General features: G+C 39.7%; 1 protein-coding gene and 1 non-coding gene across 2 annotated transcripts in view; one reads left to right on the forward strand and one right to left on the reverse strand.

Moving 5' to 3' along the window:
* LOC138057266 (tyrosine kinase receptor Cad96Ca-like) overlaps positions 1 to 10399 on the forward strand; it is a 45032-nt gene extending 34633 nt beyond the window's left edge. The window contains exons 7-10 of the mRNA XM_068903308.1: positions 93 to 133; positions 914 to 1010; positions 6411 to 6507; positions 9829 to 10399. Of these exons, the coding sequence (XP_068759409.1) occupies positions 93 to 133; positions 914 to 1010; positions 6411 to 6507; positions 9829 to 9951 (358 nt within the window). The 3' untranslated portion in view covers positions 9952 to 10399. The remainder of the gene's footprint in view (positions 1 to 92; positions 134 to 913; positions 1011 to 6410; positions 6508 to 9828) is intronic.
* On the reverse strand, positions 8977 to 9049 carry Trnat-ggu (transfer RNA threonine (anticodon GGU)). Its single transcript has one exon. It is a non-coding gene; the product is annotated as a tRNA-Thr (tRNA).
* Positions 10400 to 12500: the final 2101 nt, after the last annotated feature.

Here is a 12500-nt window from a genome sequence, read left to right on the forward strand (position 1 = left end):
TCGCCGATGGAAATACTAATACAGATAGCCATCTCATATTGCATATTTATCATTTAGAACGTTTTTGATGTAACTGCATTTCTGCTTTACAGGTGGTCCTATGGAGTCGTCCTTTATGAGATATTTACTATCGGTAGGTGTTTTGTGTACTGAGAATCAACATTTATTCACAAGTGTTATGTTGGCGAGTTTAAGTCCAAATTATCATCATCCTCATCATCATCCTTGCATATGTCCAGAAATTCAAGTAAATAGACGAAAGCCTCATTTCAACATCCAACACGAAGTGTCCCTTTAAGTCTAAGCATTTCATATCTATTTCTAACGATAAGGTTAAGGTAAAGGTTAGCGTTATATTTTAGGTCAGGGTAAATGCAGCAGTTTATCCATACTCGAGGAGCAGCATTTGGGGTGAAACTTTGTGACGTTAAATTTCCAAGATACGAGTGATGTTTAAGTCAGAGAAAAGAGCAAGGGGACACTTCGTGAAGCTCATTGAATCCGGTTGCATCTAATTACGTCGAAGCTGTTGTCGTTATTATCATCATCACTGTCATTATTATTATTGTTATTTCTACTCTTCTCCCAGTTGAGGTAATAAGTTGAGATCCGAGTTCACCCATAGGTCTAGTGTTATGAACTGTTCGTGGACTGTCTCAATAGGTTCATTCCGATAGTTTCATTTTCTTCTGCCATAGCACCTTTCTTTGTTATTAGTCCCCACCGTAAATTTCTTAAGCACCATCTGTGGTAGTTTGAATTTTAACCCACTACACTTCTCGCACGCTAATCCTGTCAACAAGCGGGCACGAAAGCCGGCTGAAACTTAGATGCCTGCGAAACTACAGTTAACTTATTGTTGCAGCAGGTGGTAAATAGGATAAGACAGTAATGAAATGTTGAAAATTAACAGGAGGCATTCCATATCCTGGTTGGTCGGAGGCCAAGACCATAGCAGAATTGCAGAAAGGTTATCGCATGCCGAAACCTCCACACATCGCCAACACTATGTGAGTCTCCTTTCATACCATTTTTTGCCCTTAAGGCAGGGTAACGTACTTCTTTATTGAAAGAAAGAAATGAAGGGAAAGCTGCTAAAGAGTCGGTGTCACAGGTGGCCCAAGCTCTACGATTCGCGTGCGACGTAATTATAATATCATATCAACATGACCGTTAATTTTCATAATATCGAAATTACAACGGTTTGTATGGGAAAAAAGCGTATCGAATTGGAAGCAAAATTAGGAGTGATTTTTCAATAAAATTGCCTCACTTAAACTCGTTTGTAGTTCCTTTTGTGTTTCGCACCGTGGGTATGGGTCTTACTTGAGGTGAACATACACAAGGAAAATAATGTTCACAGGATCTACCAGTGGTTTTGGACTAGTTTAATCCGCGCACTTCCACGTTGCACAAAGTAACTTAGACAACTGAAAAAAGAGGCATGAACACACTATAAAACTAAACAAATCGGATAATGGAATAAACGATCTTCCTACAACATGTAGATATACTTACAATTCTGTAAGGCATAATCCCGCATTTCAAAACAAGCCAGTGTCCTATATTTGCAGAAGCCACGAATACACTGTTTTCAATAACAGGGCCCTTTTCTATCTGATTGAGAGCGAGCTGCAATCTGATTGGCTAATCGTTAATTAAGTTAAAATTTTAAAAAACGTGCGTTTCCGGCCTTAGCCACCAAATATCTAAAAGTTAAACATTTTTCAACGGAGTGCAAAACACTCGGCCCCAGAAATTAGGAGTCTAATTGCGCAACGATTTAATCCGCACTAGGTGTAACTCAATTATAAACCATATTATTGTTTCGTTTGCACTGAGATCTTGGTTCGTGGCAATCAGGGATTGCTATGTGTTATTGGGCGATCGTACTCACCATTGTGTGTCTTGATCCGCACTCTTTTGACCAATAAATCCTTGCCTGGATAGGTGTCTACAATCAGTGACATCTCTAGGGACCAATTAACGGACTTATAGCATCGGGAGAATTCCGGACGTTCTTCCCAAATGTCAACAGAACTCGGATTGAGAGGACGAATATTGACTACACAGGTTAACTCAGCAAGGAATGTCCGCCATTGTTCTTCAGTTAGCTCTCTGTTCTGCGAAACGCTGTTCAGAGCTTACGAGCTGATCTGATCAATGACTCGACGACTCCGTTGGATATTCCATGTCCACTAGAAATCACGGGTCTATTTTTCTGAAAGAGTGCTTTGAATCTTGGGAACACCCAAAATGATAACTTGCGCTTTTCGAAGTGTTCTTCTATTCAATTTGACTTGCAAGGGCCCAAACATATCCAGTGCGGTATTCGAGAATGATGGGAATCAAGCAGCCACTCAAATACTTTGGTAACTGGCCCATCAATTGGTCAACAGGTTTCTTTCGAAGTTTGCAGCAGCCGGCGCACTTGCTGACAATAGTTTTTGCTATCTTTGGAAGCCCGACGATCCAAAACTTTCGCCTTGCTTCGTACATGAAGCTCTTGTAACCACAATGCCCTCGCTTCTGGTGGAGGTGGTGCAAGAGGAGGACCACCAGTTGATTGTCTTTTGGCAGAATGATTGGGCAAATCATGCCTTGAGGTAGTGCACTAGCACTTTCGAGGCGGCCATAAGCTCTGATCAATCCGATGTGATCAGATTTAGGAATCAATTCGCGTTCAGGAGCGATATATATCAAGGGAATCTGACACCACTTGAAAAGAAGCGACTCGGAGTCTTACAGTTCTTGAACTGTTAGAGGGCTCTTCTTTCAAATTCTTTTCCTAGTGGCTTGAACAAATCGACGTACATAGGCAAGGACTCTCCGGATTTTGTAAATGAATAGCAACTTCGCAACAGGTGAAAGAATTCTGGGTTATCCAGTGACTGTGGCTGTTACTGTTTGAAACTCTCTGGTGTTCCAATCATCTCCATCAAGTTTTTTTTCTTAGATTTCTTGATGGTCTTCTAAGGTAGATCTTCGTGTTTGGACATCAAACTGTGGCCATTCGGATTCTGGCAGCTTTAGAAACGAGCGCCACTGTTTCTTGGATTCCGGAAACTCGTACGGACACGAAGGGTCTGAATTCTCGAGGTGGAGTCTTCAGCCAAGACAAAATGGTTCGAGATTCCAGCCAAAAGGTCTTATCGTACTCTTTGATATTAACGAAGCCTAGTGCCTTCCAGCACGGGTCGTAAATCCTTGCGAGTGCCGGGCACCCAAGATATGAAGTCGGGGAATAGCTTTTTTTTCTTTCAACGGGCTTGACAATCACAGGGAAACATTGGTGACTACCATCGCGTAGCTTCCAGCGAAGGAAAATTGCGGCACCATATCCCAGTTCTCCTCCATCTGCAAAGAGATGTACTTGGGGTAGGTCGATTGCTTCTGTTGGCATAAACTTCTGATCAAATTTGAAGGTGAGAAGTTGGTTTACTGCTGCTTCCTTCTCCTTCCACTTTTGTTGGGTTTCTTCAAGGAGGATATCATCCCAACCATACCCGGTAGTCCACAGCTCTTGTAGGTGCTTAAGAGTCACAGATGCTATGAGGCCAATAGGTTCACACATCTGAGCAAGCAAGGCGAGGTACGATCTCTTTGTAAAATCTTCATTCGGTCTTAAAACTGAATCCTTTTTTTAGAGAAAATGTGTCTTTTTCTTGTCCCACTTGTGACCAAGCAAGTCTATACATTGTTCACCGCAGGTTTGGCCTTCTCTGCTGTTTGACTGCCACGCCTTGATCTGGAACTGACCATTTCCAAGTACTTTGTCAATTATACCAGTGACCTGCCTGACTTCTGCAATGCTCGATCTGACTCCTAAAAGCTCTTGCTGAACAAATTTAGAGACAAAAGTCACCTTCCTGTTTCATTCCGAGCATCCAAGCAAGCAAAACTCCCGTGTCAAAAACCTTACGCAAGTAAATAAATTTCTCACTGGAGTCAGGATGAAATCCTTTTCTGAAGAACCTTTTCCCTGAATAATAAATCATGAAATAGACAACAAGCTTTCTTTCAAATAAATCTTGGACGTCAAGAATTAGTCACATTTCCAAATATATTTTTTTACTTAGAAACTGTGCAGAGTTGAGTGCAAATGAATATCAATAGCCAGACAACATAGATAACATAGATCCATTCAATATGTTCGATTCCTTCAATGAGTTTGTGAAACCCATACCCAGCTAAAGTTACCTTGGTTACAGTGTTGTACATAACATCTCCGTTAGTAAAATATATAGAAAAACAGATCACCACTAGACGGCCAAATGGTTTCGAAGTCCATTATTCGTCGCATTATTTTTCACTGCCTGTTTCGTTTATCGATTTGACCTTCCATTCCTGAGCTCCATAAGGGTATATTTTGCTTAACGATCTACCAAAACGCCTCTCGTGAGAGAGAGATGAGTTGGTGATTTAAATCGGAAGTCTTGGGATTGATTTTCAGCATAGCCAGAGTTTAATTTCTTTCCTTCTTTGGTCTACGACTTTTTAGTATCACCCAACTAGTGGACTAATGCAAATGCTGCATTTTGATTGGCTACACTACTAGAGGTCTATTAGTAGTAGTTCTCAAGTAGTGAAAAAAGCGTGATGCTTTCTTTCGTTTTATTCCCAAATAAATATATTTTCAACTTGCATTTGCAAACTTTATTGTTGCCTTTTCTGTCCGACTAGTTGGGTGATATTAAAACAATTAGACCCGTAGCCCGCAAGGTCCACGGGTCAAAAGCCCATTCGGTTTCGCCTCATGCGGGCTACGGGTCTAATTGTTAAATAGTCTCTACTTCTTACCCAAGGAGAGTTTGAGGTAACAAGGCGAATCCCCCATATTTGGCCCTATATCCCGATGAAAATTATTTGAATTCCGTGTTATATTGCGTGGTTATTTCAAAGACGACACCTTAGTCAGTTGGTGTGAAAGTACACCGCACGGTCATGGTAAGCTTTTCACGCACTGTTTAGAATGGCCAAGCAGAATAAAGTTATTGCCTGACGAAGACAGAAATAGCAAAACAAACATTGTAGGCAAATTGACGTAAAATGATGTAAATGTGAGTCTACTGCTGATGAGTTAGTTCTAAAAATAGAAAGATACGGGCAAAGGTTGACTCAAGGTTATAGTGCATAGGACCGGGAGGCTCGTAGGCAAGGCTTCTGATAAAAATAACCTTGGCAACACGGTTCGCTTACTGGTAATTAATTATTTCATGGCTAGAAAGTTCCCAAAGCTGTAAAAAAAAAAATTATGAAGCCACAGTCAATAAAAACACGGCACTCATTGGATATAAATTATTTGGCTCCAACTGACTTCTGCGCCACATCACAAATGTTGAATATGATGTTCTAATTACGTTACGCGCAAATCGTAGAGCTTGGGCCACCTGTTGGGGCATGACCAAAAGAAGCCGTCGTTATTATGTCAAGCAATCAGGTCATAAAAAATAACTTTTTCTTAAAATTGGGAAGTAAATGTTGACCGATTAAGGCATCCGGCAATGGGGAAAAAAAAAGAGCGAGTGCCTTTTACACGACTTCAGACGATGATCTCAGTTTCCATTATATTTCACGTGTAGATGCTCAACCATGCATTGACTTCAATGAGGACATTTGAACTTCGGAAGCTTTCGGGGGTACAGTAATAGATGATCCATGGTTGCTCGTTTTGCACTAATTGCATAATCACGTGATGTGTCGTCATTCTTAGCCCATAAAATCCCTGGTTTTTACTCACGAGCTCAGCGGTCATGTTATTTCCCACATAAAAAGGATAGGCTTATTTTAGAATAGATCGTTAACTAATACAGGAGGGTTAGATCGTATATCACCTTGGCCACCATTCTTTTTCTCGGGGAACCCACACGGCTTGACGTCCTAAGCAAACGAATGATTATTGCAAAAGAAGTATCTTCATCGTAATGTCCGTCTCTATGCGCACTGTTTTCTGCAAGGAAAATGAAAAACCGGTGCCTTTTGGTATTTCAAGCCTTTTCGTCCTTTTCTGTAAATATTGCACAGTACGGAAACCGTAATCTAGCCGATTAGCTGCCACAAAAGTCATAGCTAGACGAGATCGAGGAGAGTCCTAGTCTGTGAAACAGAACGCTTTGTGAATAGTTTTATCTCAAACTCCGTTGTTTTTAAAATATTATTTTTACCACATGCATAAATGATGTATCTCCTAACGCGCTGTTGTTTCTCACAAACTAATTCTTTATCGTCTTCCCGTCGCCTAAAAACAGCAACCCTGGTGATATATATTTGAAATCATGATATTTTTTAACAGAAGGTTGAGATCGAGTTATCAATTATCTAGAGCTACTGCTTCTATAATTCTCACCAATCAACGTGAGATGAGTGGACAGGGGTGTAAGTTAAGCTAACCTTAAACTGTTTGTTCCCAGGTATCACTTCATGGAGAGGTGCTGGCAAGAAAATCCTGACTTTCGTCCACATTTTGAAAATATTCGTAAAGATCTGCTTTCTCTCATCGAAAAAGAGGTAATTATGGAGATTTGCGTTAAAAATGCCAATCTGACACAACACCTTTTTTTCGTTTTTAACATCCCTATTCATAAACGATAAAGATATTCAAGTAGAGAAGTTTTCAGATGACTGTTGAAAACCTCTCTAACAATGCATGGCAATTATTTGCCGACACAGTGGTTGCCCACAAATATCTCCAAGAAGCACCACATATGGAAATAACGTCCGAAAGTGTTATGTTGTCTCATACAACTTCCCTCAAAAGCCCTTGAAAGGCCACGTTTTGGCAGACAATTCAAGTTTCCATTTTCCCAATTTTTCAAATTCTAAACTTATTCTAAATACATATATTTGCAAGGTGAAAAAAAAAAAAGAAAACAAAAGAAAAGCAATGAATAGCGAATAATAATTACAAAGAAACAAGCAAGATATAGAATAGTTTTGTGCAAGTTTGGGACACCTAAAATAGTAGAGATATAGTATATTATAGTATATATATAATGAAATAACGTGATAAATTGATCATCTGCTAAAAGTGCTCAATGGGTCTACCAGAGAAATGAATAGATACGTAAACTTGAGCTAGGTCAAAAACATTTATTTGCTACTCCACGTTTCATGCTTCTCACGAAGCAATCATCAGGCAACTGCCAAAAAGAAGGAATACATGGTGTTTTACAGTGATTTTGAAAAAAAAAAACGGTAGCAATTCACTATAGGCTGGGGTGCATAGCAACGGTTAAACAATACAAACTGTTTCCAGTGAGCTGCTAAAAATAAGCCTTAAATAATTACGCTATTAAGAAGGAATTTCTTTGCATGTCTGCAACTTGTTACAAGCTCATTTCTGTTGTTAAGGGTCGCCAAATCTGGTCTACAAATTATATAGTATTTCTCCCACAGACATAATTTACACTTCTTCGTTACATTTGAATAGGATCTCGCATACCTAACAATCCGCCATTTAATGTGGTAGTCGACTTTCTTGTCTTTCAAACCCCATACATATTTACTAAGTTCAGTGAAATTTCTGTAGCGTTCATTTCTAAAGGAACATGTGTGGTTTCTATAACGTGATTCGAATGATGTGTCGCAAAGACCGATGTATAAGTTTGCTTTGACTGAGATGTTGTGACCTCTGCTTGATAGATGATATTGCGCACGTTGCACTTTCCGTCTAGAGGGCAGGATCTTTTGTCACGGCAGTTGCAAGTGTTGATAGTTTGAGCGGGTGGATTTGATGACTTGTTAATGACGGCTTTATTTTGGTTGGAGATAATTGTTTTTACATTGCTCATGCAGCTATAACTAATTTTGAGAGTGTTCCGGTTGAAAATTCTGTGCAAAGGGTGTGATTTTGGGAAGTGCTTGCCGATTAAGGTGAGGAAACACTTTTCAACTTTTGTTTTGACGTTTTGGCTGTATGGAGGATTGAACCAGGTGATGTTTCTAGGCCTCTTCTTGCGGTGTTTGGTTTGTGGAGTTGTTTTCTGTAGGTTAGATTATATATGTAGCCGCTCTTGTTGAGTGCACCCTGGTAGGTTACTTTCGCTTTATCAAATGATTCTTTGTTGGAAGAAATTTCTGAGAGGCGATTGTTTAGGGATTCCGGTATGTTCTTGGGGATAGATGGGGGGTGGTTGGATTTATGGTGAAAGTAGAGAGGGATGTTTCCTTCTTTTGTGTAGGGATTATGCTTTCCAGATTGGAGGTCAAGGGTGACTTCTAAGAAATTTACTTTAGTGATGTTTGCTTCGAATGTGATCTTTAAGTCGTTTTCACGGAAAATTTGGCAGAGACCCTTCTTGATTCTTTCGATCTGTTGAGGGTTTGAGTTAAAAGCTGCCAAATCGTCGTCTCTATACAGGCCGATGCTGTTGCCATACGTTTTGGTTAGACAAGACAATAAATAACAGCCCACTAGTTCGCATGTTTCAGCGCTATCGAAAGATCCCATTGTTATGTCGAATCGGCTGGCAGAGGATTTTTTCTCCCACGAGCAATCATTGGAAAACAGTAGGGATTGCTTGGAGAGGAAAGTGATTTCTCTTTCGTCGGCACTGATGGGTCTGTAGATATTGGCGATGTTGAGTGCTTTTGTGAGCAGTTTTTCCGTGATAGAAGGGTAGAAGTCACATACATCAAAGCACATGGTGACAGATTTTCTTTGTGCTGTAGGGCGTTGAACCAGTTCAGTACGCTGGTCGTATTTTTCCACTGATTGATTTGCGTCTTTTGGACTATATTGAATTATATATAATATATATAATTGTTAATTAGGTTAAGAGTATTGCTTCATAGAATAAAGATTAGAGAAAAAAAATAAACGAGAAAAACTAATGTAGCAATCAATCATTACACTGAGCGAAATGATATATGAAATGAATGATATACTGAACTGCGGATATGAAATCAAGTAAGGCTATGATCCTCGCAGTTATGGACGCAATTTTAGCAATTGCGTGGAGAAGCCTGAAAAATTCAGGACTTCAACGGGGTTTGAACCCGTGACCTCGCGATACCGGCGCGACGCTCTAACCAACTGAGCTATGAAGCCAGTGACGTTGAGAGCTGGTCATTTGTGGGTTTTAATTTTCCCGTGAGGAATGAATCAATGAACGAAAGCAGGGCTTCTCTACGCAATTGCTTAAGTTGCGTCCATAACTGCGAGGACTATAGCCTTATTTGAAATCATTACATTCCTAATATTTTGGGAAGTCTAGACAAGGATGAAATTTGTTCAGTACTTACACGTAAGTACTAAACAAATTACATCCTTGTCTAGACTTCCTGTCTGTATGCAGGCATTGCATTCCAGAGACTAGCGTCAGTAAACTGATGAGCTAGAGCTGAAGAGACAGACCTATTTCCGCCAAGTCTTACTTGAATAGTTATCTTGACCCAATGATGACTCTCTCTGCTATTTATTAGTACCGTTCTGGGAGAAAAAATAGAGTCGTGTTGATCGTAATTGAATTATCTGTAAGAAATGTGTTTTAAACCCAGGCAAGGCGGTCAGACAAGCAGTCGAGCAGAAAGAACAGGGCCCGGTTGTTCAAAAGCCGATTAACGCTAATCCCAGATTAAAAATTAACCAAGGCGTTTATTTCTCTACTCCCAAATGCTATTCAACGCTGATATTCGGCGAAACTTTACATCGGAGGAAGTCAATCTCAAAAAATTAGCAAAAGAAACTTTCACCAAGAACTGGAAAACGAGAAACAAAATTTACGCTAATCCTGGATTAAGTTAATTGGCTTTCGAACAACCCGGCCCAGACAATCAAGCGCAAAACAGATTAGAAAATGATGTTCTTGTTTTATGTGAATTTTTCAGTTGTACCTCGGACTGTTGGACGAATCAAAGTACGATGGAACAAAATACTCAATGGTCGAGGACGTGTGCGCGGCTTCAGTTCAGCCACGCCCTAAGAAGAAATGGTCAAGTCTGAAGTTGTGAAGAGGCAATCAGTTTCTTTTGATTTAATTGGGTTAAAAAGACTACTAAAGTAGTATTTCACAACCATAGACGATATTTTATCTAATTTGTCATTTTTTATTTTGTATTTTGTCGTAAAACGCTTTGAATATGTAGAAAATTCCTAAAATGATAAATTCCGCTATTCAGTTAACATTCATAGAAAACAAGAGAGTTTTGGAAAATTTGTTAGCAACAGAATATACGGATCTTGTTTCGGGATGTTACGTTGATCAATTAAAGAAACTGTTAGGTATAGAATGCTTATGACTAAGGTGTAGCAGCCTATGTAAGATTTTTCTTCATCAGATCTTAAAAAATAAACCTCAAGTAAATACAATTCTAGGGTAAGTAAAATCAGTCACCCTGGTGCGTGTTTGAAAATCCGGAAACATCCCATGCTTAGTTTTGCAAATGACCAAGTTTAGCCGGTAAACCTGCAAGAGGAGTCATGGCAGCCATAGTAGGAAGCTAAGACAGTAGGACGACAGCAAGGAGGACGCTCCAAATTAATTAAAAGCTAACAGTGGGTTTAGTGAACAAAAACAAAGACTCTGCAGGCCCTGCATGTGAGTTTTACATTTTAATGCATTATTAGGTCGTTGTATCCTTGATAACGACGTGAAATGACCAACTTTGACCTCCACGTGAAGGTAATTGGACAATCGCTCAAGACGTACCATCTTACAAAGTTTTCTTCTAACTTGTCTTTTAGTGGACATTGTCCTTACTTAAGCCCGCAATTGCTGCACTTTAAAGTGCTTTGCTATTATCTATCATTATTATTTACTATTATTATCAATATTACCAGGAACATGTTGAATTTCTAATTGCTTTGAGCAAAGTCGTAATTTATGTAAACTTGTGTAAACGCTTCTAAAAGATTTAATTACATTTGTCAAAAACCAACGTTAACTTTGTGCTTCTTATATAATCTGCTATCTGGCCTTTTTTATCTTCAGGGAGAGCGCGTACTTTTCGCGTCTTTCCAAAAAGAAAAGAGCGCCTGATCGCGGGTTAGTTGCTGCACCTCTGAATCTTAATGAAATGGGCTACTACGGAGTTCACTTTATCATCTCTGTGTACTGTGCAAGAGGTTTTACCATCTCAAATGCTTGACACTTAGCATCGCTTAGAGTAACAGTCCTAAGGAAGCTAAAATGGCCTATTTTCTCACTTACAACACTTACAACACTGACTTAGGACCGGTGCCGGCCGAAATTGAAAAACAATGAGGTGACGTCATGTCCTCCGACATAAATACCATTGGCATATTCTTATACAAACATTTTCTCTTTGTTGTTTTGATGAAAAATCACTGATCCAGTGAGGGAAACCACTAGTGTCTCTGGATTTTAGGCACAGAAATAAGCAAATTTGGTCAAAACGAACGAGACCAAGGTTAGAAGAATGGGACTAAGATTTAATACTTGAATAATACTAATTACACGTACATGTTAAGTTGCTGGAAAATAGCGACTTGACTCCCAACGACTCGTTTCCGGTCTTACTGTGTAGCTCCGTCTTGCTCAGTCCTCCTTCCTCCACAGAGGCTTGCGTATTCACGATTTCGCTGTGCGAAGTCGCTGCAGACGCGAATGTTGAAAGACGCATCCCTCGTCGCCACCACCTTATTTCGAGTTTGCCTTTTGGCCGATGGACGTCGAGGGTAACTAGTCGAGGGTCGAGGGTAAATGGTCGAGGGTGAGGGTAAATGGTCGAGGGTCGAGGGTAAATGGTCGAGGGTTGAAAAATTATTCAAAATTATTTTCAAATTAACTTCGTCAACTCAAAAGTTCACAGGCTCGTGTTTACTCGAGTTTCCGGTGCCTGTTTTTGCCGCATTTGGGTCATATTTTTGTTTTTCAAAAACTTTTACATTCCCACGGACTCTCCGGCGTGCTGAGCATCAGAATCTGGCCCTTTCTTTTTTTACGGCTAAATTATTTTTTTCCGGACTGCGAATTCTAATTATAGCAGAAGATAACGCGAACGCTGAAATGCTGTTACGTATCGTTGTAACACTCAAATTTTAAAACAATATTGTTTATTCAGAGCAGAAACCCAGTGGTTTTTTTTGTCTAACGATTCACTCGCTTATAAAAAGATTAGACAGAAAAACCCTCAATATCAATATCGATCGATATCAATGGATAACAATCGAAGATTGATATCGATAAAGATAAAACGACGTGAATTCGATTCATATAGATTCATCGGAAATTGTAATGATGACGACTGATTCATCGATTGCTATCGATTACTATCGGATTATTTCCCTTTTGTTTTAGCCTGTGTACATCTTTCGGTGAGCTAATTTTGGTTAAATTATCAGTTTTTTTCCGGGCCGCGAATTCGAATTACAGCAGAATATTTTTCACTCGCCTATGAAAAGGTTAGACAGATAAATCCCTGGATTTCAGAGGATATTCTTAGCTTTATGTGCCCACATGATTAGAATGTGGCCGGCTAGCCGGCTAGCCGGCCGGGAATGTAAAAGTTTTTGACAAACAAAAATACAACCCAAATGC

Source organism: Montipora capricornis, chromosome 7, assembly GCF_036669925.1.
Source record: "Montipora capricornis isolate CH-2021 chromosome 7, ASM3666992v2, whole genome shotgun sequence".
Lineage (NCBI taxonomy): Eukaryota > Metazoa > Cnidaria > Anthozoa > Scleractinia > Acroporidae > Montipora > Montipora capricornis.